General features: G+C 47.2%; 1 protein-coding gene across 1 annotated transcript in view; it reads left to right on the top strand.

The window, feature by feature from the left end:
• Positions 1-22,158, top strand: part of LOC8040737 (myosin-IIIb) — a 160,343-nt gene that overhangs the window by 84,389 nt on the left and 53,796 nt on the right. Inside the window, exons 5-9 of the mRNA XM_029980058.4 lie at positions 3,802-3,977; positions 12,272-12,376; positions 13,552-13,651; positions 17,227-17,303; positions 21,177-21,322. Coding sequence (XP_029835918.2) covers positions 3,802-3,977; positions 12,272-12,376; positions 13,552-13,651; positions 17,227-17,303; positions 21,177-21,322 — 604 coding nt within the window. The remainder of the gene's footprint in view (positions 1-3,801; positions 3,978-12,271; positions 12,377-13,551; positions 13,652-17,226; positions 17,304-21,176; positions 21,323-22,158) is intronic.

The raw sequence follows: 22,158 nt of genomic DNA on the forward strand, positions 1-22,158 counted from the left end.
GTTCGAAGTATGTTTGCTTCACACGTGACCCAAACGTTTCTGCAGACATTTTTTGTGCTACCAATGGGACAGGACGATCGTACAAGGAAGGGTGGATGGATGTTAATGGCTCTACCCCTTGTAACGGGCGGTAGCTTGCGCCACCTAGCCTAGAAGTTAAGAACCAAAAGTATGCTTTCTTTCCTTTCTCTCCTGGATGGATGGTAGATTGATGGATGGTAATGGCTATACCCCTTGTAACGGGTGGCAGCTTGCGCCGCCTATCCTAACATTTGTCATCCCTTCTTTTTTTTTATTTGTATAAATTTTGTTTTAACCACAACCCCCTTCCCCCTTCCCCCTTTCAAAGGGTCACTGAAATCATTTCTGAAAAAGGTCGTTTTTGATGTTATATTGTTTAAAAGGTGTTAGTTCCCCCATGTACCAAGTCCTATATTAAAGAACTGCTTAATCACCTCAGGGCAATACAGAAACATATGGACTCCTTCTCGCGGACTACATTGTGTGGACCAATGAAAGCCCTACAATACGCGCAGATTCTGCATGATTTTAATATAACTCGTTTCGAAGAGAGTCTGATAGGTACACATTCAGACAAAACTCCTCTTTTTCTCCGCGGCCGATGCCATCGCTTTCAACTCGCCGATAAGCGCCCTTCGTCGACCACTTCACTCGGAAGAAAATTCTCCCCAAAAAGGGCGTGTCGCGATCTTTGAACACGCTTGTAACAAGGAAATAAGCTACGCACGATTGAGATTTCGGGCTGGTTTGGATGCTTAGAGCGACTAGATTGAGTTGTCACCACAAAAGGGTGATCCCAGAATTGACTTCAGTGCCCTTTTAAAGTGTTCCCATTGCTTATTTTTATCGGTATTTTCACCTCTCCCTGAATCTTTACGTCAAACTTCCAATCTCCTCTTAGTTACCGCAATTCTTTCCCTATCCATTCGTCCACCCACGTCGTTGGCCCCTCTAGACCAAGGACGTGGATTGTCTCCTTGGTCCCTCTGGAGCAGTGTTGCCAGACGCTGAGTCTAAAAGCGCGGGGTCATGGCGCACGCGCCCTGCACTTCATTGTTTCAGACGTTGATAGCATATTCGCGCTAAAAGACGAGAAAGAAAGGTGACGTTGCGTTTTTTTTTTTTTTTGGCGTTGCTTTGATGGGTTTTGTCGGCTCTTGTAGTATGTCGGCTAACAATGACCGAAAGTTTTTTTTTTTTTTTTTTTTCTGTATTTGCGAGGTTACTATATTTGTACGCACTAATTGTAAAAAAAAAACTGCCGCTTATAACGTTGTCAGAATTAGTTCAATCCTAAGGTGTACGAAGGACGCGTAAACAATCAGTGGTTATCCTAAATGTTTCTGTGGAGACTTAAAAAAAAAAAAATCCTAAAACTAGGGTGGTTGAGGAGAGAAGAAACAAGAAAACTCTTGTCGGGAACAGTTTGCCAGTCACGGCGGACGACAGGGATGGCAAGAAATAGTAGCTAGATGACTACCTAAAATTGACGAATTAACTTTTTTTTTTAATTCGTAAAAACAAGGCACATGGTTTCAATCTAGAAACATGCCGAGCGTCATCGAAAACCCCCACAAGCGGCCAAATTTTAGGACGACTCAAAGCACGTGGGAAGTTACTACTTCCCACGTGCTAAAGTTACTACTTGAAAAAACGCGGACGATATTCTTAGCGTCCGCGTCGGAAGCGGTTGCAAGCGAGCACTCAAACGCGAATGTGTGAACCAGTGTACAGAGCGTGACAAAGTTAGCGCGAACGACCGATCGCCATTTCCTGTTTTGTTTTCCAAAGACTGGTTCACACAAATTTGCGTTGGTTGCGTTCGCAGCAACAAAAAAAAAAAAAAAAAAAAAAAAAAAAAAAAAAGAAAACGACCGCAACACCGGGGCAACCGTGACTCACTGATTGCTTCACGAAGGCACCTCTTACCAATGTTTGTCACGTTGTGTGCGGTAAACACAGTTGTCCCGATCACATTGTCGTTGCTGTTATTTCGGTCGCTCTGGTGCAATATTGCAAAATCAAAACTGGCAATAAAAATTAAAAAGACATCGTTAAATTCAGCTCAATCTTAGGTCCTGTGCAAGAATGACTTTTTAATAATTTACTGCGAAAATCAGTCTAAGAACAGAATAATATATAAAATAACGCGTACAAGGAAGCTGTGTCGTTTAATTCAGGTCGTTTACATGCGCAGAACGATGCCAATTGCATGATCTTTCTGCTACTAGGTGTTACTGGGAGAGCTGTCTTCTTACACCTGCCGAGGTACACCTCAGTCGTTCCGATCGTTAGTGCAATATTTGGTGACACTCCAAAGTTTCAGTGAACGAATTCACATGCTTCGCAAAAAAGCTACATTTTTCACCAGAGGTACCTGACTCGTCTAACGTCGCTTGGAACTTGCACTTACCAGTCTCGAAGTTTAGGAGCCTATAATCCCATGTTTGCTGAATTATTGTGCATTGTTCACTGGGCTCATCTCATCTGGCAGACTCGGAAAATGAATTTCCTACGTTCACGCCCAACTGAGGTGAAAACATGTTTCGAGGTTTTCCACCGTAATATCTCAATGGCGTCGCAAGCGTTACCCTCAGCGAAGACAATTTTGGCGGGAGTAAGCAAAGATGACGACCCTATGATTCTAACTTACTATAAAAATTAAGCTATGATCGACGAATGTAAACTCTAAAACGCATTTTAGACAGCCAGAAAGAGGGAAAAAATCTTTAAGCCTTTCCACTCTGGTGAAGCTGGGAGACCAGAGAAGCTGTACTATGGTGGGAAGGAACTAATGGCCGGCCGCAATTAGTCGGCGAGCAGAATGGAAAGGCTGGAAAGGTACCGCCATCTATGAGCGACGGCGGCAACCACACATCCCGGTTGACTGGTTGTCGCCGTCGCTCATAGATGGTGGTAGCTGTCCAGAGTTTGGTGTCATCATTTGTTTGCTGACGGACATGATATTGGGGAAACTAGCCCTTAACAGCTCCGCTGTAAAAAAACGCTAGCATGACTTGAAAACCGCTAAAAATCTATCCGCCCGCAAAACGGCCATGGCTCCCGCTGGACGACTCAGAAAACCGCCGCGGGAGAACCGCTCAATTGGCAACGCTGCTCCGATGCAGCTGTTCACACAGTTCCGTTGGTTGCGTTGAGAGCGACCAACGTTCTTGGTCATTTTCATTTCAATGAGGGTAATTATTTTTTTGCGTTCATTAGATACCGCAAGAGTGTTCCGATTACTTTTGCAAGTGCTAAAATTACTATTTTCCCCTCCCCTTCATAATGGCACCCTTTGTTTGCACAAGTTTCCTTCCTAAGAATTGTCGAACCAAACTTTTGACACGACATGGTTTTTTGAAATGGGTGGATTAAGGAAGATAAGCAGTTTTTAATTCGGCGTTTGTAATCCAATTATGGACAGTACAAAAGGCCCGTTTTCAAACTGGCAGAAAATGTTGTCGTTTTGAAAATTTGAAGTAATCAGAAAGTTACGGTTACTTTTTCCGCTAACGGCCAATTACTTATCGTCCGTGTAATAAAGTAATCCAATTGAATACTGTTTAAGAAATAGTAATGGTAATTATAGTCGATTACTCCTTTGAGTAACGTGTACAAAACTGAAAGATGCATACACTGAGGCTTGTATACGGGATTTCCTTAGGCTTCCTCAAAGATCTTCAGACGCCGTAAACATAACAGCGCCTTAAGTTCCCTCTTTCCACGTGGCCCTATGTGGGTACGCTGAACATCGGGTTTCCTTCGGCCCCTGTGCAGACCGGCTGGTGGCGGTCAAGATCATGGAGAACATTGCGGACAACGTGGAGGAGATGGAAGAGGAGCACCGGGTGCTCCGGGACCTCTGCGTGCACCCCAACATCCCGACCTACTTTGGCATCTTCTTCCAGCCGGCCGCCTGCAGGGAAGACGACCAGGTCTGGTTCGTCATGGAGGTACGACAGCCGATGTTCCCTCGGTCACCGATAGACTGCTGCGGTGTAGAATGCCAGGAATGGATTGTTTGCGAGAAGAGTTCCAACATAATGTTCAGTTGGTTCATGACTGGATAGAAGCGCCGAAGGACAGGGACAAAGTGAGGGAGGTAACGACAACACGGAGCGCTGTGTTGTCGTACCGTGTTCTCTTTACCTTCTTCACTTTGTCCTTGTCCTTCGGCGCTTCTATCCAAAGAAGAGGCCTTCCTGCGCGTGCTCGAGCTCTACTCGCACCTGTCGGTGGAGGGTCATATGTACTTCGGTGGAAACGGCAAAAATATACTAGGGGAAAACTTTTTGTGGCATTTCTGAAGAAATGAAGAGCGCGCCTTTGCAGCCTGGATCGGCGCTTAGAGTGCTGGAATGCACAGGCCCTAATAGTTTTGCCTTCATTGTCACAGAAATCTGTCCGCCGATATTTCTCGGCTCGTGCGAGCAACCACGTGCGATTGCAAGCCTGCCAAGGAAGCTGTCGCGCTCATGCCTCACATGCTTTCACTCAAGGGGTACCAGGCGGGACGTCATGAATAAGGAGCTTCAGGCAGGCGCAATCTTCAGAGATGGTGCGTGTGCCGCGTTGTCTCCCTGCTTTCGGGAGCCACGAACCCGAGCTGCTGGGTTGTGGAGATCGCACGCTTGGCTGTGGATTTGTAAGCGTTAGATAGGGCCATCTCTGAAGAGGTATAGGGCTTCTGGCCGGTGACATTTTCAGCGTTTATACGTGCGCGTGCGCGTGCTCCGCTCGCTGTTCGACGCACATACGCACGCTGGGCTCTGGTTTTGTAAGCACTGGCATGGCGTATATTACCACGCGGGTCTCCGAGCAGGCGCGCCTGTGGCCGAATGGTTACCGTGCTTGGCTCCTACGCAAAGGGTCGCGGTTCGATGCCTGGGAGCGTACGCACCTTTTTGTTATTTATGTCGCGTTGGGGCGAATTCGACAACCCTGTTGCTTATTCGAAGTTCGATTGTTCTTTGTGCCGAACCTTCTACGCCGATTGTTGCAAAAACCCACGCGTGTACATAAAGGGCTCCGCGTGGCGAGCTGGAGTCAGTCTCGCCCTAGCGCTCAATCCTGCTGTTTCGCCGACATCGACCCCCCCCAACCTTCTTCTATTTTGTTTTGGACACAAGTTCGCCCCATTAGACTTTTAGTTTCTCCAGTTATTTTCCGCCTCATCATTTGTCATTCGTGACAATATTGACCGGCTTGTTCAAAAAAATGCCGAGACAGGCTGTGCTACGCCGCTCGAGAGACATAGCTTTGACAATTCATTACTCGAGAGAATTTGGACAAAATAGATATCACCACGTGCCAGCTAAAAAAGGGCCCGATGCAGCCGATGCCAATTAAGACGGTAGGAACGCTCGTGCAAGACGAAAACCGCGACGCTGGAGGAACAGGATGGCTCGGAAATTATCGCTACACACGTATACGGGGCACAGAGAACAACCATTCAAAAGGATAATTTTTGCGACAACACCGGGGGAAGTGGTCTCTCATTCTAGGCACGGGCCGACCGGGACAATGGCGAGCCCGCTTCACCGAAGACGCGGAGTCCGCTTGTGCGGTCCCAGAAACTAATCATCACAAAGCGATGGACACCCAAGGTTCGAGGCCGGAGCCAGTCTTGGCTTTGGGACGGAGGCGGGAGCTAACGTGGACTCGGACAATGCAGCTCGAAGAACCGAGAGCATTACGGATTGCACCAAGAGAAGACTGGGACTGGTGACGTCAGAGCAAGAAATAATGATGTAGTTACCCCGCAGTTACTTTTTGGCCGGAGCCAAAAAGTAACTGTCCGCCTGATATGCGAGGAACAGCCAAAACAATTCAATCTAGTCATGTAGCATCAAAACTTTCCTCGGACCAACCAGTGAAGACAGTAGCCGAGAGTGCGCCTCGATAGCGGACTATTTTCACACCAAGAAAGATTGATGGAGTATTCATAACTCGTATCCGAGTATAGCAAACTGACTACACTTCCTCAAAGTTCCTTTCAAAACGACGTGTCTTTTGTTTATGTATTCCAGCGGTTATAAAAATCACGTTGCATGTGGATTCTATTTCTTCTATGTATGCTGTGTATGGCTTCGATGTATGCTTTAGATGGTCTACAACCTGGTAAACATTTCGTGCGCAATGACGCCATCGCATGTGGCCCTGAAACAAAGGAGGGATCAGCCAACGCCGCCTCGATAAAAAGCTGTCGTAGTGCTGAACTATCTACGTAACCCACTGACGGCCAGCGCGAGCCACATATTGGACAGGAGTGGCGTGTCATTATTTGACTCGGATTCGTGGTCTGTCTCACCAAACGCCGGCATAACACTCACATACATGTGTACTACGAGATTCCTCAGTAGGTGGCGTGAAAAGTTCTACATTAAGGCTTTCTAGTATAGCCGGTGACGGGCTAAAAATTCAGTAGAAGTATGGACAACGAGCACATGCCTCCAGCACAATATGCTCTTGGTCTCCAATTTGGCTTTGACTTTGACTTTGGAGGCGGAGCATCGACAGAATTTTTAACCTGCAACCCACTATTGGCGGTGTTGGATCTGATCAAGACACCCGATTCCCGACCCGTAAGTTCCGGGCACAAAGACGGCATATTGTAATTCTGAAACTTTTTTTTTTCTTATTTTCTTTGCAGGGGGAAGTCTTTTATTGATTGTGTTGCAGTAAATATATCGGCAAGCATGCACATATTCTCAGAGTCCTTTCAAAGGAGTCATGAAAAAGCTATGGGGGTGCAAGTTTTACTATTACTATAGTCAGTTACAGGTTAAGAAGGTAGCGGCAAATGCCCCTCAAAGGGAATCAGATATCCCTCCGCCACCTTTGCATCCAATAGCGTCCCACCGTTTCCGTGACGTCGCGGACAACGCGCGAGGAGGGTCTTGCCTTTCTGTACATATTTGTTTTATCTTTCGACTTTGACTTAGCATTGTGGAAGCCACGAGAGGGAGATTAGAGTTCTCCCCCACCGACGGAAACAAATACGACTTTCGGGGATTAGCTTCCCCCCCCCCCCCCCCCCCCCCCCCGATGGATACAAAGGCTGCTTTCAGGGGCTCGGTTCCCTCTCCGATGAGTACAAAGGTGGCTTTCTTAAAAAGTGGGATCGGAGACAAGTGGGAATCCATTGAAGCGGAACAAGGAGCGTTTCCAGTGAACTCTTCTTTCGACTGCGGAGAGATTTGAAAAGGGCGCATCACACTTGTGGGAGGAGCTTCTCCTACCTTCTTGACTTGTAACCGACTATATCTGCATATCATGCGGTGCGGTGGGACTCCAGAGAACTGGCACATGAGACCAGGGAGCCAGAAACATGGTTTACTATTTGGAATTTTAAAAACAAAAACGAAATAATATTTTTTTTTTTCTTTTTCTTTTGGTAAGTTTTTGTATGTCGGTTGCCTATATAGTAACCGAGCCGAAGTCGAATGCTTGCTCAATGCAATTCCGCACAAAATCAGATCGTACCTGACACGTAACACACAATACGAGTACATGCCCCAGAACATAAACTGCCTGCACTGCAATCGAAGACGCAGTCCCATTCCTCTGCGTGCCGTGCTAAAAAAAAAATTAAAAAAAAAAATTGTAACGAAAGTTGCAACTTATTATCTTTTTGTCGAAAGGCAAGCTTCGGCTTAGAGAAAGAGAGAGAAAGGGAGAGAACAATGAACTCTGGAATGAAAGTGGGTGGATCCTCTGCTGTCGGCGTTGTTTCCCTGCTCATTGTTTTCTTCTCTTGGAGCGATTTTGAATCGATTAGGAGCAAGTCGCGTGTTCAATGGCATTCGCGCGACGTGTACGACTCCCCCGAAGGAGGTCATAAAAAAAAGAAGATATCGATCAACCTTACTTTGGACAGCTGAGAATGCTACGATGCCATCGGCTCCAGGGCGGAGACACCCGCCATATTGGGTCAATCGTTCAGCTGCTCTCGTCGGCGCCATCTGGGGCCAATGCTATTCAGATTGTCCTAAAACAAAAACAGCTATTTAAACTACTTCCATACATATGATACAATTACAATTATGATTACAATTACGATTACTCTCGGTTCATAAATGATTCAAATAAATTACTCGATTACTTGAAAGCAAAAGTAATATTGACCTCTACTCGAAAAAGTAACCGTTATTTTCTCCCTGACTTCTTTTTTTTTTTCCTTCAAAACGACGTGTTTTGTGTGTGTGTGCTTGTGTTTTTTTTTTTTTTTTGCCGGTTTGAAAACGGTGGGTTTTTCGTACTGTTCGTTATTAAATTAGAACACCCTAATAATAAACTACTCGTGTTGTTAATCTACCAATTTCGGTAAACCATCTTCGAGGATTCTTTGCTAGGAAACTTTTGCAAACGAAGGGCGCCAGTAGAAAGGGAGAGGGGAAAAAGTGATGGTTACGGGTAATTTCGGTACTTACAAGAAGTCATCAAATTACCCTTGTAATCCCTTTCTAATAAACGTAATAAAATGATTACAAGCTTACTCCAAAAAGTGATTTGGTTACTTGTCACGAGTGTCGTACAAGCCCGGAGTCAACCCAACGCCACGGGGAGGGTTTCCGTCATTCTTCGGGAGGGACTCAAATACATGCGGGCTCGCATAGACCTTGGCAAAAATCGCCTTCTGCGCGCGGCCATCTTTGTCTGCTGGGCTGTGGAACGCCTTCTGAGCATGCGCTGTTGCACTGCTGTGCGGCATTTCAGACGCTGCGCATGCGTCCACAGCCATAGCCTCTTCTATACTCACGAAGCCTGGCAGTTCGACGACGGAGCCATAGAGTGCCCGGTCGCAGATTTGGAGCGCGAGGATCTGGGAGCACCGAGCATCAAAAAGCCATTTCTCGGGAAACCTGGACGTCAGCGCACAGCCTTTGCAGCGGCGAGGACCCGAAACACACTTGTTCGCTCGGGAGAAGTGTGTTTCGGCGTCTCACCACAGCGGGGCGCCAGTCACGTGGCTCTCCTCTCATCTGTTGTCTGCCGCTCCACCTTTTTTATTTCGGCGGCCGCTTCTCGTGGCGATCTGCCAGGCTTTGCCAGTATATAGGAGGCTATGCCACGGCTCGGTGACACAGCATCTTTCGTCCGGGTGATAAGCGATGCAAAGGTCCGTAGTCGATGACGCGTTCACGGCGTTGGATTGGCCGGGATGACTGCGCATTGTCCGGTGCGATTCATCGTAAAGTGAAAAGGAGTTCTCCTATAGCCTTCGACGATCTCATTCTTGGGTTCAGGAAAGAAGGGCTGGGAAATTCTCCGTCCTGGAGCCGGTGAACGACCGACCTCGCGGTTCCATCAGGGTGTGGAAATGTCTCCGGGCACCGGCCCGGCCCACTTATAGCTGCGCAGTTTTGGACAATACCCGGCTCTGCGGCGTGGCTGCGTGACTGTTCCATATGCCGTTCCCTCGCATGGGCGTCGTACGCGTGACATTTGCGTGTTTTGCGTGTGTTCGAGTCTCGAACATCGATCGATTCTGTAGCGGCCCACGCCCGGACGAATGGAGCTCCGACGTGCGAAAGAATAAGGTGCAACGATTGACCTAGTATGGCAGATCGCACGTCGAGACTTCCATACAAGAATCGGCCGAAGCTAGTTATCCCTGGCTCGAATATATGGGACATTAGTTCCATACTTTGGTATACACGAGCTATAGACGCTTTACACACGCGCCAGATTATAGCCGCCATTGCTGACCTTCTCTTGTCTTACAGAGATACTGATCCACTGAGACGGGTGTTGACGAGCCTTTAAAAAGGCCAATGCTGGGAAGAAGGACACAATAAGAAAATAGAATAAGAGGAAACAAAAACTGAAGGTCAGTTATGGCGGCGCCCATGCACAGCTGCTGCAAAGCGTCTGTAAGCGTGCAAATCTGAGCTTGCTTAACATGTTTGTGCGGGCCTATTCGTAATGAACGGGAACTCTGGGCCCCATGCCCACACATGACCAGCCCGTTCTATCGCTGATAAAAATAACGTGCCTGGTGCACTCGTTCAAATACCTCTATTCCAGCAAGTCCAGAAATATAGACGCTTTACACACGCGCCAAATTACAGCCGCCATTGCTGACCTTCTCTTGTCTTACCGAGATGCCGAGCAACTGAAACGGTAGTTGACGATCCTTTACAGAGGCCGATGCTTTAGAAAAGGACACAGCTGAATCTAATGTGGAAATAACCTGTCCTGCTATGGTAATGACGAAGTGAAATAAACGAAATAAGAGGGAACAAAAACTGAAGGTCAGTTATGGCGGCGTCCATGCACAGCTGCTGCAAAGCGTCTATATTGCAGGGGCCCAGCCCTCGCGCGCCTTTGGCCGCGTCAACGTCGTTCCCTTCCACATGGCCAAAGGTCACAGAACTCGCCCAGGCTACTGCGTTTCCTCGTGGGTCCACATTCGCGCAGCCCAATGACGTGGCCCATAGCATACCCCAACATGGCGGAAGCGTTCCGCGGTGCCAGCATCGCTCAAAATGGCAGCGCACAGGAGCCTTGCTTGCAGAGTGACCATAGCCCTCTGTTGAAGCGGATTTATAGCGACTCCGCACCGCGCATGAACGAAGGTAAACAAAGAAGATGGCAGAGTGTTCCCCGTGTCTACCGAGCAGCTATAACGAGTATTCACTGGGCGCCATATTTGTGGGTGATGTTTAGAGCGCATGCTCTGAACGAGCCCGCTTTAATAGGCTGGTAAGACCGGCAATCTTAAGTGTGAGAAATGCACGTTGCAAAAGAACCGTGGAAGCTCGCCATCAGCACGCGCTCAGCAGTCGCGCACACAGCTATGGCCGCCAGTGAATACTTCCTATAGGGAGTATTCCCTGGCAGCCATATCTGTGTGCATGGTTGCTGACGGCGAGCTTCCACAGTTCTTTTGCAGCGTGCATTGCACACCATCAAGATTGCCGGTCTTAGCAGGCTATTAATGTAAGCTCATTCTGAGCATGCGCCCTAAGCATCGGCCTCAAACATGGCGTCCACTGAATACCCCCTATAGCGCGGTGTGATGGGATGTTGTTTTCCGCCTGACGGAGAATACGTCGGCGAAGATGGTTTCTTGGCGACAACTTGTTTCCCGACATTGTCTGCTGCCTCGACGTGACAGGGTCGCCAAACACGTGGCTTCCTCGTCTCGACGCACAAAGTTGTCCAACTGTTACCTCAATGTGACGGCGCCTTTCTGAGGCGTGCTTCCGTGAAAATCGAGAGATACGTACATCATGTCCCTCAAAAAAAGAGTTGCGATGTTTTTTACAGCGGAGCTGTTAAGGGCTAGTTTTCCCTGTATCATGTCCGTCAGCAAACAAATGATGTCACGAAACTCTGGACAGCTACCGCCATCTATTAGTGACGGCGGCAACCTGACAACAGGCTTACCGGTTGTCTGGTTCCCGCCGTCGCTCATAGATGGCGGCAACCCCTCCAGCCTTTCCACTCTGGCTTGCTGACTTGCGGCCGGTCATTACTTCATTCCCACCATAGTACAGCTTCGCTGGTCTTCCTTCTTCACCAAAGTGAAAAGGCCGAAAGTTTTTTGTTTTTTTTCCACCATAAAAATAAATTACGTATTACTGAAAGTGCAGTGTCCGTTCGACCATAATGCTAGCGGAAGACTGGACAGGACAAACGCTAAATACGAGGACGGGTATAGGAGACTGGACGGGACAAGCTTTCGTCCTGTCCAGTCTTCGACGTGTCACCGTTTTTCGCGTCAACTGTTTTTGAGATGTATAACCAACTAGGCCATCAACTTATAATGATAGCTCTAGCGGTTCGGACCGTCATACCAATGTTTCAAAACTAACCGTTTAATTATTTAAAACCTACAACTGATTTCCTGAACCTTTATCCGGGAAAAAAAAAAAAAAAGAAAGGAACCCGTTCCCGGCAGCCGATGCAATTTATCTCCACGTAGTTGTGGACGTTGTCGGCCGCCATTTTTCTCCTAAAAATTCCCGAAAATCTTTAGAATCAGATGACGGCAATCGATGAAATTTTGGCACCTCATCTGAACGGCTAAAGCCAAATTTGGGGCGGAGACTCGTTCCGCGATGCACACTTCTTTTGCCGTCATTACTGTTATAAAATGCCGTGTTTTTTTTTTTTTTTTTTTTTTTTTTTGGAGGGATTTTTTGTCAGTTGCCGTTTAATAAATTGGTGGGTCTGCCACGATAGGTCCCTGCGAAATTATTTAAGTTGTTGTTTTCATTGTGTTTCATTTTCCTCGCAGCTTTGTACGGGCGGCTCAGTCACAGATCTGGTTCAGGGACTTCGGAAAGCGAACACCACTCTACCAGAACGCACCATCGCCTACATTCTGAGGGAAACCATGGACGTAGGTATTCGTTCCTGTAAAAATCGAGACGCATCCTCCCCCTCACCCCCACAGACACACACGCACGCAAACAAAAAAAAAAAAAAAGCAGAAGAAAATATTGCCAGTTTTGTTGTCGGTCTCTCTAAATGTATAGCGGATTCATCCTTCCGCTAAATGTAGAGCGGACGTTTTAGCGTCCCACGATGTCACGAAAGGTCCTGTGACGTCACGCTGTCGTCCGACACTGCGGCGAATAATCCCTCGATAAATTTTGCGGAGAAATTTTCACGCCAAAGTCAACGAGGGAAGTTTGCCCGCTTCAGTTAGCGGGCGCGGGGAAATCGCGATGTCATGTGACGTCACTCAACATCACATAAACAAGATCCGGAACGATGAATATACACGTCGTAACTTTAAGGGTGTGGGGTTAGAGGCCTTCATTCCGGCAATTACATTTTTAAGCATACTAGAATAGAGCATTAGGTTATTTTAATGTACGTTAGAGGTTCAGCTGATGCCAAGTTTCGATGCCACTTCCTCTCGCTAGTCAAAGCAGACAGCGACCAGTCGAATTTTGCGGTGCTCTTGTGCATTTCTGTGAGGAAACATCCTGGCATTTCGTCTCTTCTTTATACAACAATATAAAAGTATACCTGCTTTAGTTAGCGAGTCTTCTTATATTTCAGATATGTTTTCTTTGACCATTTCGAGGCCGAAATTTCAGTTTCTGGGGCAAGTGTGCAGAGACCGACAAGCAACGAATCAAAGCTAAAGGGAGCTATTTTAAAATAACGGATGATTTATTCCAAGTCGGCTAACATTTCGAGGACACGAATAGGGGGGACTTGTCGATCTGTAAGACTGTAACAAGCCTCGACGTCGTCATAGCGTCGCGCGAAGACCTCCATCAGCGTGACGGTCCTTGTAACGTTTTATGACGTTGCGAGACACCATTATTCCCTGTGACACGACGTACCGTTCCGTCACGCGATACCCTAATGTCACCATGACGTGATATCACGTCGTCGCGTGACGTCGTGGGATATAGTATGGCGTCACGTGACTCGGCGTAACGTCACATCGTGGTCATGTGACGTCAAATGACTGCATGACGTCACGGTAGATCTATAAATGGCACGTATTTAAAGCGTCTTTAGAATATTCCAAAGAGACGGGCCTTTTTTTCTTCTTAGGCTTTGCGGTTCCTGCACACGCACCACTGTATGCACCGAGACGTAAAAGGCCACAACATCCTGCTCACGGAGACTGGGAGCGTCAAGTTGGTCGACTTTGGTGAGTGTTATTATTACTCCAGTGCTTGTCGCACGTCCGTCTTTCCTCCTGTAGCCAGCCCTGAGGCTGTTCAAGGTGCGATCCTGAAAGCGTCGTTGTCGTTCACTTTTTTCACATAAAACGATATCCACACGAGGGAAAAATCAGACGCCGCTTCTACACGCAGTACCCTCCTCCCCGATTCTCCCTCGAAGCTTGGTCCTTCGTTCGAAGCGCCACGTTTGCAGAGGCGACTGGCATGTGATAACTCCATAGAATACATAAGTTTTGGAGCACAGCGTCTTTGATGGCGCTTCCACCGTTACCACTCCTACAATAACTAAATGGTGGAATGTATACAGCATGTAAACTAACGCTTTTAAGGCACTTTAGGCGGCCCGCAAGATTCAGTTTCTCAACGAATCGCGCTGCAATTTGCTACAGAGGTGCGAGCAGGTGGTGGAAGTTCAAGGTGAAACCACCAAGAAATGAACTTACCTCGTTCAAAAGAGAAAGAGAGAGAAAAAAAAGAAAAACAGAATCCTGCTTGGGGCAACCTACCCGGACACTTTGCATACGACGCACGCGTAGTGAAAAGCGCTGCCGAGAGATGGCGTACGCCGCGTTGAGGGAGCTCCGGTCGATTCGTGTTGATAGCAGACGATCCCACAAAAGGACACGAATTGGCCGGCACTGCCTCGACGCGGCATACGCCATCTGCCGGCAGCACTTCTCACTACGCGTGCATCCTTTGTGAAATGGCGGCGTAAATTGCCCCATACAAATTTATTTGTGTTTTTCTTTCGAACTAGGTAAGTTCATTCTTTGATTGTTTCCCCGTAACTGGGAGCCGGTTACGGGGAAACAATCAAAGAATGAACTTGCCTCGTTCGAAAGAAAAACACGAACAAAAACACAAACAATCGCACTATTATTTCCAACTCACCTTTTTACATCTGAGCACATCAGCATTGACGATACTACACTACGGCGCTTCGCTGGCCGAGAACGGTCAACGACTCATTGCCGTGAGCTGTAAGAAGCGGTAACCAGCGCCTACGAGGTCCCGATCCGCACCTTGGCATCGTCCTAGAATCGGCACTACAATGAACCACTCGACTGAAAATGACAACATTAACGAGACAGACGTCATAATCCCTACCAAAAGGGTTCGCTAGAACGGAGCACCAGCAAAGGATGACGACGATACGTCGTGCTACTCCCTTGACGCGAGTGACCACAACGAGGATTCAACACCATTTACCCAAATGACATATTAAGATTGAGAAAAAAAACAAAAAAAAACAGACCATCTGACAGCCCCGTGAACTTTAAGCCAACAGGATCTAGATCATTTTGGCAAGTAAACCCCAACTTAATCGCAAATGATAATATTGTGGTTATGCAGGAGGAGATCAATTCACATAAAATCAACAAGGACGGTGGCCTCTCAGGGATTGTGCCATCACTCTGCTCAGCAAACAAGCTATTGGCTCTACAATCTCTGGCAAGCGTCTAAGTTACTGCACACGTGCCCCAGGCGTATTCGAGGAATCTGGAGATAATGAACAACGTTCCTCTCGAATACTCCAGCTCTGCACTGCTGAAGTATCTACTTGATAACGGCGTAACGTCCGTTCAGCGACAGAAAGAGGATGGGAGCGTCGAAGAGAAACCACCAGAATGTGTTGTCCTAATACTTCGCGCAGATCGGCCGATGCCTCAACATGTATCTCTTGACTTCACAGGTCACCCAGTTGAGGAACATCTCGGAGCCAGAGTGCCCAAGATGTGATCTAATTGAAACAATTCTACACATCATTTGTGGCTGTGGTGCCTACGCTGTAGAAAGAAGCAAACTCAAAGGCACACTTGCATACCTCGATAGCCGGCCCTTCTCTGTGAAAAAGGGGCTTGGTGCCTAGGACGAACCACAAAAAGGAGCAAAGGCCACAAAAGCTGTTGTTTGTTTCTTAAAAGAAACAGGCCTGGATTCCTGCTTATAGACGATGAACCTCCGTGTTCGTGAACAGTGCCGTCTCTATAGTGTTGAAGACTCGTTAGTTTTACGCTCTTTATTTTCTCTTCCTCTTTCAACCTCTTCTTTAATAACCTCGCCTTCCTCCCCCTGCACAGAGTAGCCAATCGGAAAAATTACCCAGGTTAACCTCTTTTTCTTCCTCTTCTGTTCTTCCTTCCTTCCTTCTGTACTCCAGTAACATAGCCACTCCAAGGAATACATTTTTTAAGCGCATCCCCTATAGATGGCGCTTCAAACGACGGGTGGCGGTATGGACGAAGTGGTTAGAGTAACTGTCTATGCTCCGCTTGCGGAGCAGAGTATCGCCATGGTTCTGCCAGGGCGGCCATGTTGATTCCAAGGCCGCACTGCGGGGAGCGATCGTCGCTTCTGCAGGAATCCGGAGGCGCGGATGGCGTGGCTGCGAGGCGGCGTGCCGCGGCGTGCGGAGCAGAGTCGTCCCGTCATTTGTCTCCTGTTTCACAACTCAATTATACAGTACCCAGTGGCTATACACAAATGTTCAGTGGTCAAGAAACCTTCCAGTTTGTTCGATTTTAGCGTATGATGTATTATATTTCGCAAACGCAAAGCGAGAAACATGCTCCGCCCGAAACTCGCCCCTGCAAGATCGCTTTCCCTCATGAAGGTTGGATCCGGCTTGGCGCACGTGACCGCATTTCCGCTAATACGGAGTTGGCGCCGCAAGGAAGAAGGAACTCGATACTCTGGCTCTGCAAGCATAGCCTATACAGTTACTCTAGGAGAGTTGATTTCGAGTCTCCGCGAGAGTTCCGCGACCGACGTGATCCTGTAACATTAGAGACGAGGCAGGTTGCAGCACAGAGGCGATGTTCCGGTCGTAAGACTGATTGACTGAAAGAAGTTCATTGAAACAAAAAGAGACTCAATCCAGGTGGGGCCCTAGTCTAGGGCTACAGAGCTTTCTGGAGCCCTGGTCTTCAGCAGTCGAGCTGAGCAGCGAAGCTTCTCAGGCCTCACGAGGAGGATTGTGGAGGGCAGGAAGGCAAGTGTTCTTCTGACAGGCCCACGTTGCGCGCGAAAGGGACGGGAATTCCTTACAGTGAGGACCTTCGACAGGACATACCAATTTGGATAGAATCTGCGGAGGATACCTAAGTGTGTGCAAGTGTGTGTCTGTATACAACGCCAAGACCCTCCCGAGTTGTACAAACGATCCCGGTGTGGCGACGGATCAGTTTGCTTTTAATAATATTCTGCCGCCAAAAGCTTCGGTGTTAACTGTACAAACCGTTAAATCTGTCTGGAGGGGTGTCAACAGGGCAAACTGTTAAATTCGACTGCTGGCGCCGACGTCCCCTCCCTCAGGAGGAAGTTGCTCCTGCTGATCCCTCCTCTTATTTCTCCTTCTTGTGAATACTGGTAAAAGACGCCCCAAGTGTATTTAATCCCAACAACATAGCTCAGGAGAAAGAAAAGTAAGATACAAAACAAAAGACCTAAAGAAATGAGCAATCGAAGGTTTAAACTATTACCGAATTTATTGTTCGCGAAGTTAATTTTTGCGAGTATAATTTTTTTCTGTCTCCTCCAGGCGTTTCTTCGCATCTGGACGAAACCATGGGCAAGCGGAACACGTCCGTGGGTACCCCTTACTGGATGGCACCAGAGGTCAGTATGCCGTGTCCACGGGTCAGCACACGGGAGTTTTGACTACAACAGGTCGCGGATGTCTGAAATTTCGTCGACAGTTTCAGACAACCGCCGCAAAGGGTGGCAACGCAGAGCTTGCAGTGTCCACGTGCCTCTCAATCTCAGATGCACATGGTTCTACAGTGTGTTTCCAAAATTCATATCCAGGCTGTCAAAAAAAAAAAAAAAAAAAGGATAATTAAGGTTATGATCAGAGGAGTACAACAGAACCTTTTCACAAAGTTGTTTTAAGCTGGTTCATTTATATGATTCAAAATTCGTGAGTGTAGGCTTTTGAGAGTGAGAGAAACAATTCCAAGAGCAATAAAATTTGGTATATTTTCCATGCAACGGGATAAAAACAAAACAGGCCGTCTGATCGAGTTTGCTTACATGTCGTACCACACACACCCGGACCGGCTGGATCCGTTTAATTGAGGTGTTCATTTCTGAGAAGCTTTCAAGTGTTTGTGCCATCATGTTGTGCCATATGTAAGCAGCAGCGTCATCCCGCGCATAAAAAATAAAAAAATAAATTTCTTGCAATATTTTTTAACAAAAATCTACACTCACGAAATTTGAGTGTGAACAGATGCACCACCTAAAGACTGCTTCGTTTGAAGTTTTATTGGAATCCGTTCAATAAACTATTTGTGTGATTTTTTTTTTTTTTTACTCTCGAATAGTTTTTAGGAGCAACGAATCCAAAGTACGAACACATTCCAAACCTGCATACCTAAAACTAAGCAGGCAAACGTAGTTTCGCAAAAAAAAAAAGAAAAAAAAAAGAGTTTTAGCTTGAGGTGGTAAAATATTAAAAATAGAACAAAAACGGCAACCGTGTATTTGCTGTACCCTATACCGGATGTTCGTCGTCGGTGACACTGGTTCGTGAGTTTGCTCCCCAGGTGGTCATTGTTCGTATGTCTCGGTAAAAGTATTAATTATCGCATTATCTCGCTCATCGCCAGCCTCTGCTATCGGTTTTTTAGCGTTTCTGTGCTCAGCGAGTCACCCGGGAGCGAGCTCACAAACCCGTGTGCAGACGACAAATATATTAAATAAAAGGTTAAAAAGCGCGAACAAACGAGGACAATAAAGAAACACGGACGACAGGACAGGCGCTTCACTCTCAACTGGTTTTTATTAACACCATTGTCACCTATATATACACACTGCCCAAACCACATCGGATTCAATCGCGACAATCAGAGCCAACCTTCCAGAAACACCATCTCACTCTGGAGCAAATACAAAGACGGAGCGCTGACGCAATTGTTTATATATATATATACAGAGTCTAAACTCTAGACGATCGCAAACAAGGCATGTGGCGGCCGCCATGTTCCAGCTCGTGCGAGCAAGCGCGGGCAGGCATGTCAAAGCTATCTCCACGCGAAAGCTGCCCGTGCTTGCACGCGTGCGGCATCAGTCGGGACGCCGTGCTTGCAAACGTCTATAGACCATACCAGAAACGGGCTTCTGGTCGGTGCCATTTTCAGAGCTCGTGCGTGTAGCGCGCGTTTCGCTGAGTAACGCGTCGAAATGCGGTAGCACTGCTTGTCGTTCATGATGGCTATATTCTGCCGATTCAAATAGCGACGGAACCCTATAGCGACCTTTTGCCTTCGATAACATTCACTTTGTCGCACGCCAAAGACAATCGGCGCGTGCAGGTGATGGAGCTTTTGATCGGTTCTTAACTTGTGACTGACTCAATAATAATAATAGCCAAATAAATCAAAAAGTACGATCGTTCTGTCGGTTTTTCGTTTCATTGTAAGACCTTCCGTCGTAGCAACGGGTAGATAATAAGAAAAAAACAAGATGGTTTAAATTGTGATTTAAATCGCGATTAAAATCTCGCCAGTAATTTAAATCAAACATATTCCGAGAAAAAAAAATGAAAAGATGTGATGATAATGCAACTAATGCAAAGGTGCGAGCGAGCTGGACAAGAACGACGAAAATAATCCCTGGAGAAGGAGAACTAGGGGGACAAAGGAAGGACAAACGCAAATCTCCAAACACAGCCAAATGACTTGTTCGCGACCGAAAAAAAACAAAAAAACACTTAGCTGTATTTGGAGATTAGTGTTTGTCCTTTGTCCCCCTTGTTCCCCTTCTCCAAGGATTATTTTCGTGAAAAGATGTTTCGCGTCAATTTGAAGGTTTTCAACTAAACATATATTCTGAAAGTGCACAAGAAACTGAACATAAAGCAGGATATAAACTTTTAAAAAAAATTTAAAATAATTTTTAGTTGTAGAAATACGATATAGCCGAAACCGAAACTGAGCTGCAACTTTACTGGTCCGCTCTCTTGGTGTGACGTCAGGTGTTGTATAAACATTATCGTGGCCAGCTTGAGCCTGTTTCGCCCAGCGTCTGAAGCAGTCAGAAAGCCGTCGCGATCGTCCGTGAGAAATAATGAACTACGATTCATCAATCTTGTGTTAGTCAAGCAGTGGCCAACAAATGATTTTAGATTTGCACCACGAGATTTCAGTCGATTCGCCGCTCGAATTCGATCAGGCGGCATCGCTTCTGAGGGGACCTCTCGTGGGGGCCGCATTCGCGATCCGCCGACATATGGACCGAGATGCCGCTTCAAAGCAGAATGGCCTGAAAGGTTTGATTTGCTAGCAAGGTGTGAACTTTTTTCTAGCACGACACGAACTCTAGTAGCCCGCGTTTTTCGTCGGACTGCTCGGACCCACTTCCGTCGCAGAAACTTGTCGGCCGGAAACCAATAAGATGTCACTCTGCTGCATTTCTTTGTGGTGCTATTGCATCCCACAGTCAGTCACCAATTTCGCCCACCTTCCATCGCACGCCGCACACAGCCTAAACGAGACGCAATTCGCAAAACCACAGACGCTCACTAGCACTACAACGCAAGACGCCGTGGAGTATGGGAGCGCCGTCTGCTCTCGGATACAACATTCGACGTCACGAATGCCCCCTGCTCGTTGTTGCCTGTAGAGCGGCAGCACGTGATTCAGAGGTGTACGCGTAAACTTCAAAATTCATTTCTCGAAAGAAAATGACTATTTTGATTAGATATTTTATAGACATACTCAGGGAAGGATATTTAGTACACGCGGTGAAATTTTTATAAAAATCAATGACCATCAATATTTCGACGGAGCTCCCTTCTGACAGTCTGACATTGGTCTCTTATTACCATCAATAAAGGCAGAGTTAGTCCTGCCAGGGACGTCATAGTGAGCGTTTGGCCAATCGTGAAAAGATTATCCCCGCCGATATCTAGCCAAACGTCACTCTCCGTCTCTCTGTCTCTATCTCCTCCGGCATCATTTGCCATGTCCATGGTTCGCCGTTTCTGTCCAGCACGATCTCGTTTTCGGTCCGCTTCCCTTCCTCTTGAGAGACATCTTGACGACTGCGGCGCGTCTTGTGTGCCTCGCCCTCCCGCATGGCCAACTCTCTGGTGCAAAAAATGTTTTAAGGAAATATAAAAACTCTAATTGATTTGCGACAATTACTGTCCTGGGTACATTACAATCTGTTGTGGAGAAAAAACTAAATTTGTCAATTTCGCGAATCAGGATAAAATAAAGAAAAAAAAGAAGGACAAAACTATAGGCGTCCAAAAGTTTAATTGCTGCTTATCGACATTTCATGGCTGTTATCTGAAATATTCCCGGCGAACATTCTAGTGTTTGTTCTCGTTCAGTTAAAATTGAGATTTTTAGTGCTTGCGCCGAGGCGCTGATGTCCCAGAAAGTTGTTCACGCGTTTCGACCTGACGACCTTAAAAGTTCTCGGGGAGGCGAAGGTTTGATCCAAGGGATAAAAGATACCCCCTTGAAAAGAACTTCTCGGCAGGTGGTGGCCTGCGAGCGTCAGCTGGACTACTCGTACGACATCCGGTGCGACGTCTGGTCCCTGGGCATCACGGCCATCGAGCTGGCGCAGGGGGAGCCGCCGCTCGCCGACGTCCATCCCATGCGCGCCCTCTTCCAGATACCCAGGTGGGGACGCCGCCGTCGACACTCTAGTATAGAGCCACGAAATGAGTTACGCACTCCGTTCGCCGATCTGCTAGTGTCCACCGCCATCTTGGTGTTTAGTGCGGAGCACTAAACACCAAGATGGCGGTGCACACATCGTCACAATTCACATACGCGACTTCTTACGGCGTTAGGAATCTTGGGTAAAACCAGCTGAACAAAGGAAGGAAAGTGACAGGAGAAAAGATTCGCGAACTGACCGCTGGTAACATAGGGTGTGCTCAGGTAACAAGAAAGGTAACTTACTAAGGGTGAAAGCTGAGCTAGTTGGTTCTGAGACATCTTGGGTAAAACCAGCTGAACAAAGGAAGGAAAGTGACAGGAGAAAAGATTGGCGAACCGACCGCTGGTCTTTTTCTCCTGTCACTTTCCTTCCTTTGTTCAGCTGGTTTCATCCAAGATGTCTCAGAACCAACTAGCTCAGCTTTCACCCTTAGGCGTTAGGAAGCTCGGGTGATATTAGGGAGTTTTAGGGAACCGTTTTTGCACGTCCGATACGTTACGACGGGCATTCCGGAACAAACTGCGCATGCGCTACTGCAGAAGAATCGCACATGCGCAGTTCGTACCGCATCGGATGTGCAAAAACGGTTCCCTAAAACTCCCCATTGTTTTACTGCGCTTCGAACTGCTTTAACATTTCTGGAGGACGGAAAAGCGTTTCCCGTGATTTCGGATAAAGCTTCGGATAACTGGCAACCACGATTTTAAGCACCAAGATGGCTGAAGGCTCGTCACTCTTAAACGTATAGCTTATTGAGTGGGTATATAGTCTACACCGAACGCGCTCGGAACGC

The sequence above is a fragment of the Ixodes scapularis genome, unplaced genomic scaffold, assembly GCF_016920785.2.
Source record: "Ixodes scapularis isolate PalLabHiFi unplaced genomic scaffold, ASM1692078v2 PGA_scaffold11__112_contigs__length_91849675, whole genome shotgun sequence".
In the NCBI taxonomy this organism is placed as follows: Eukaryota; Metazoa; Arthropoda; class Arachnida; order Ixodida; family Ixodidae; genus Ixodes; species Ixodes scapularis.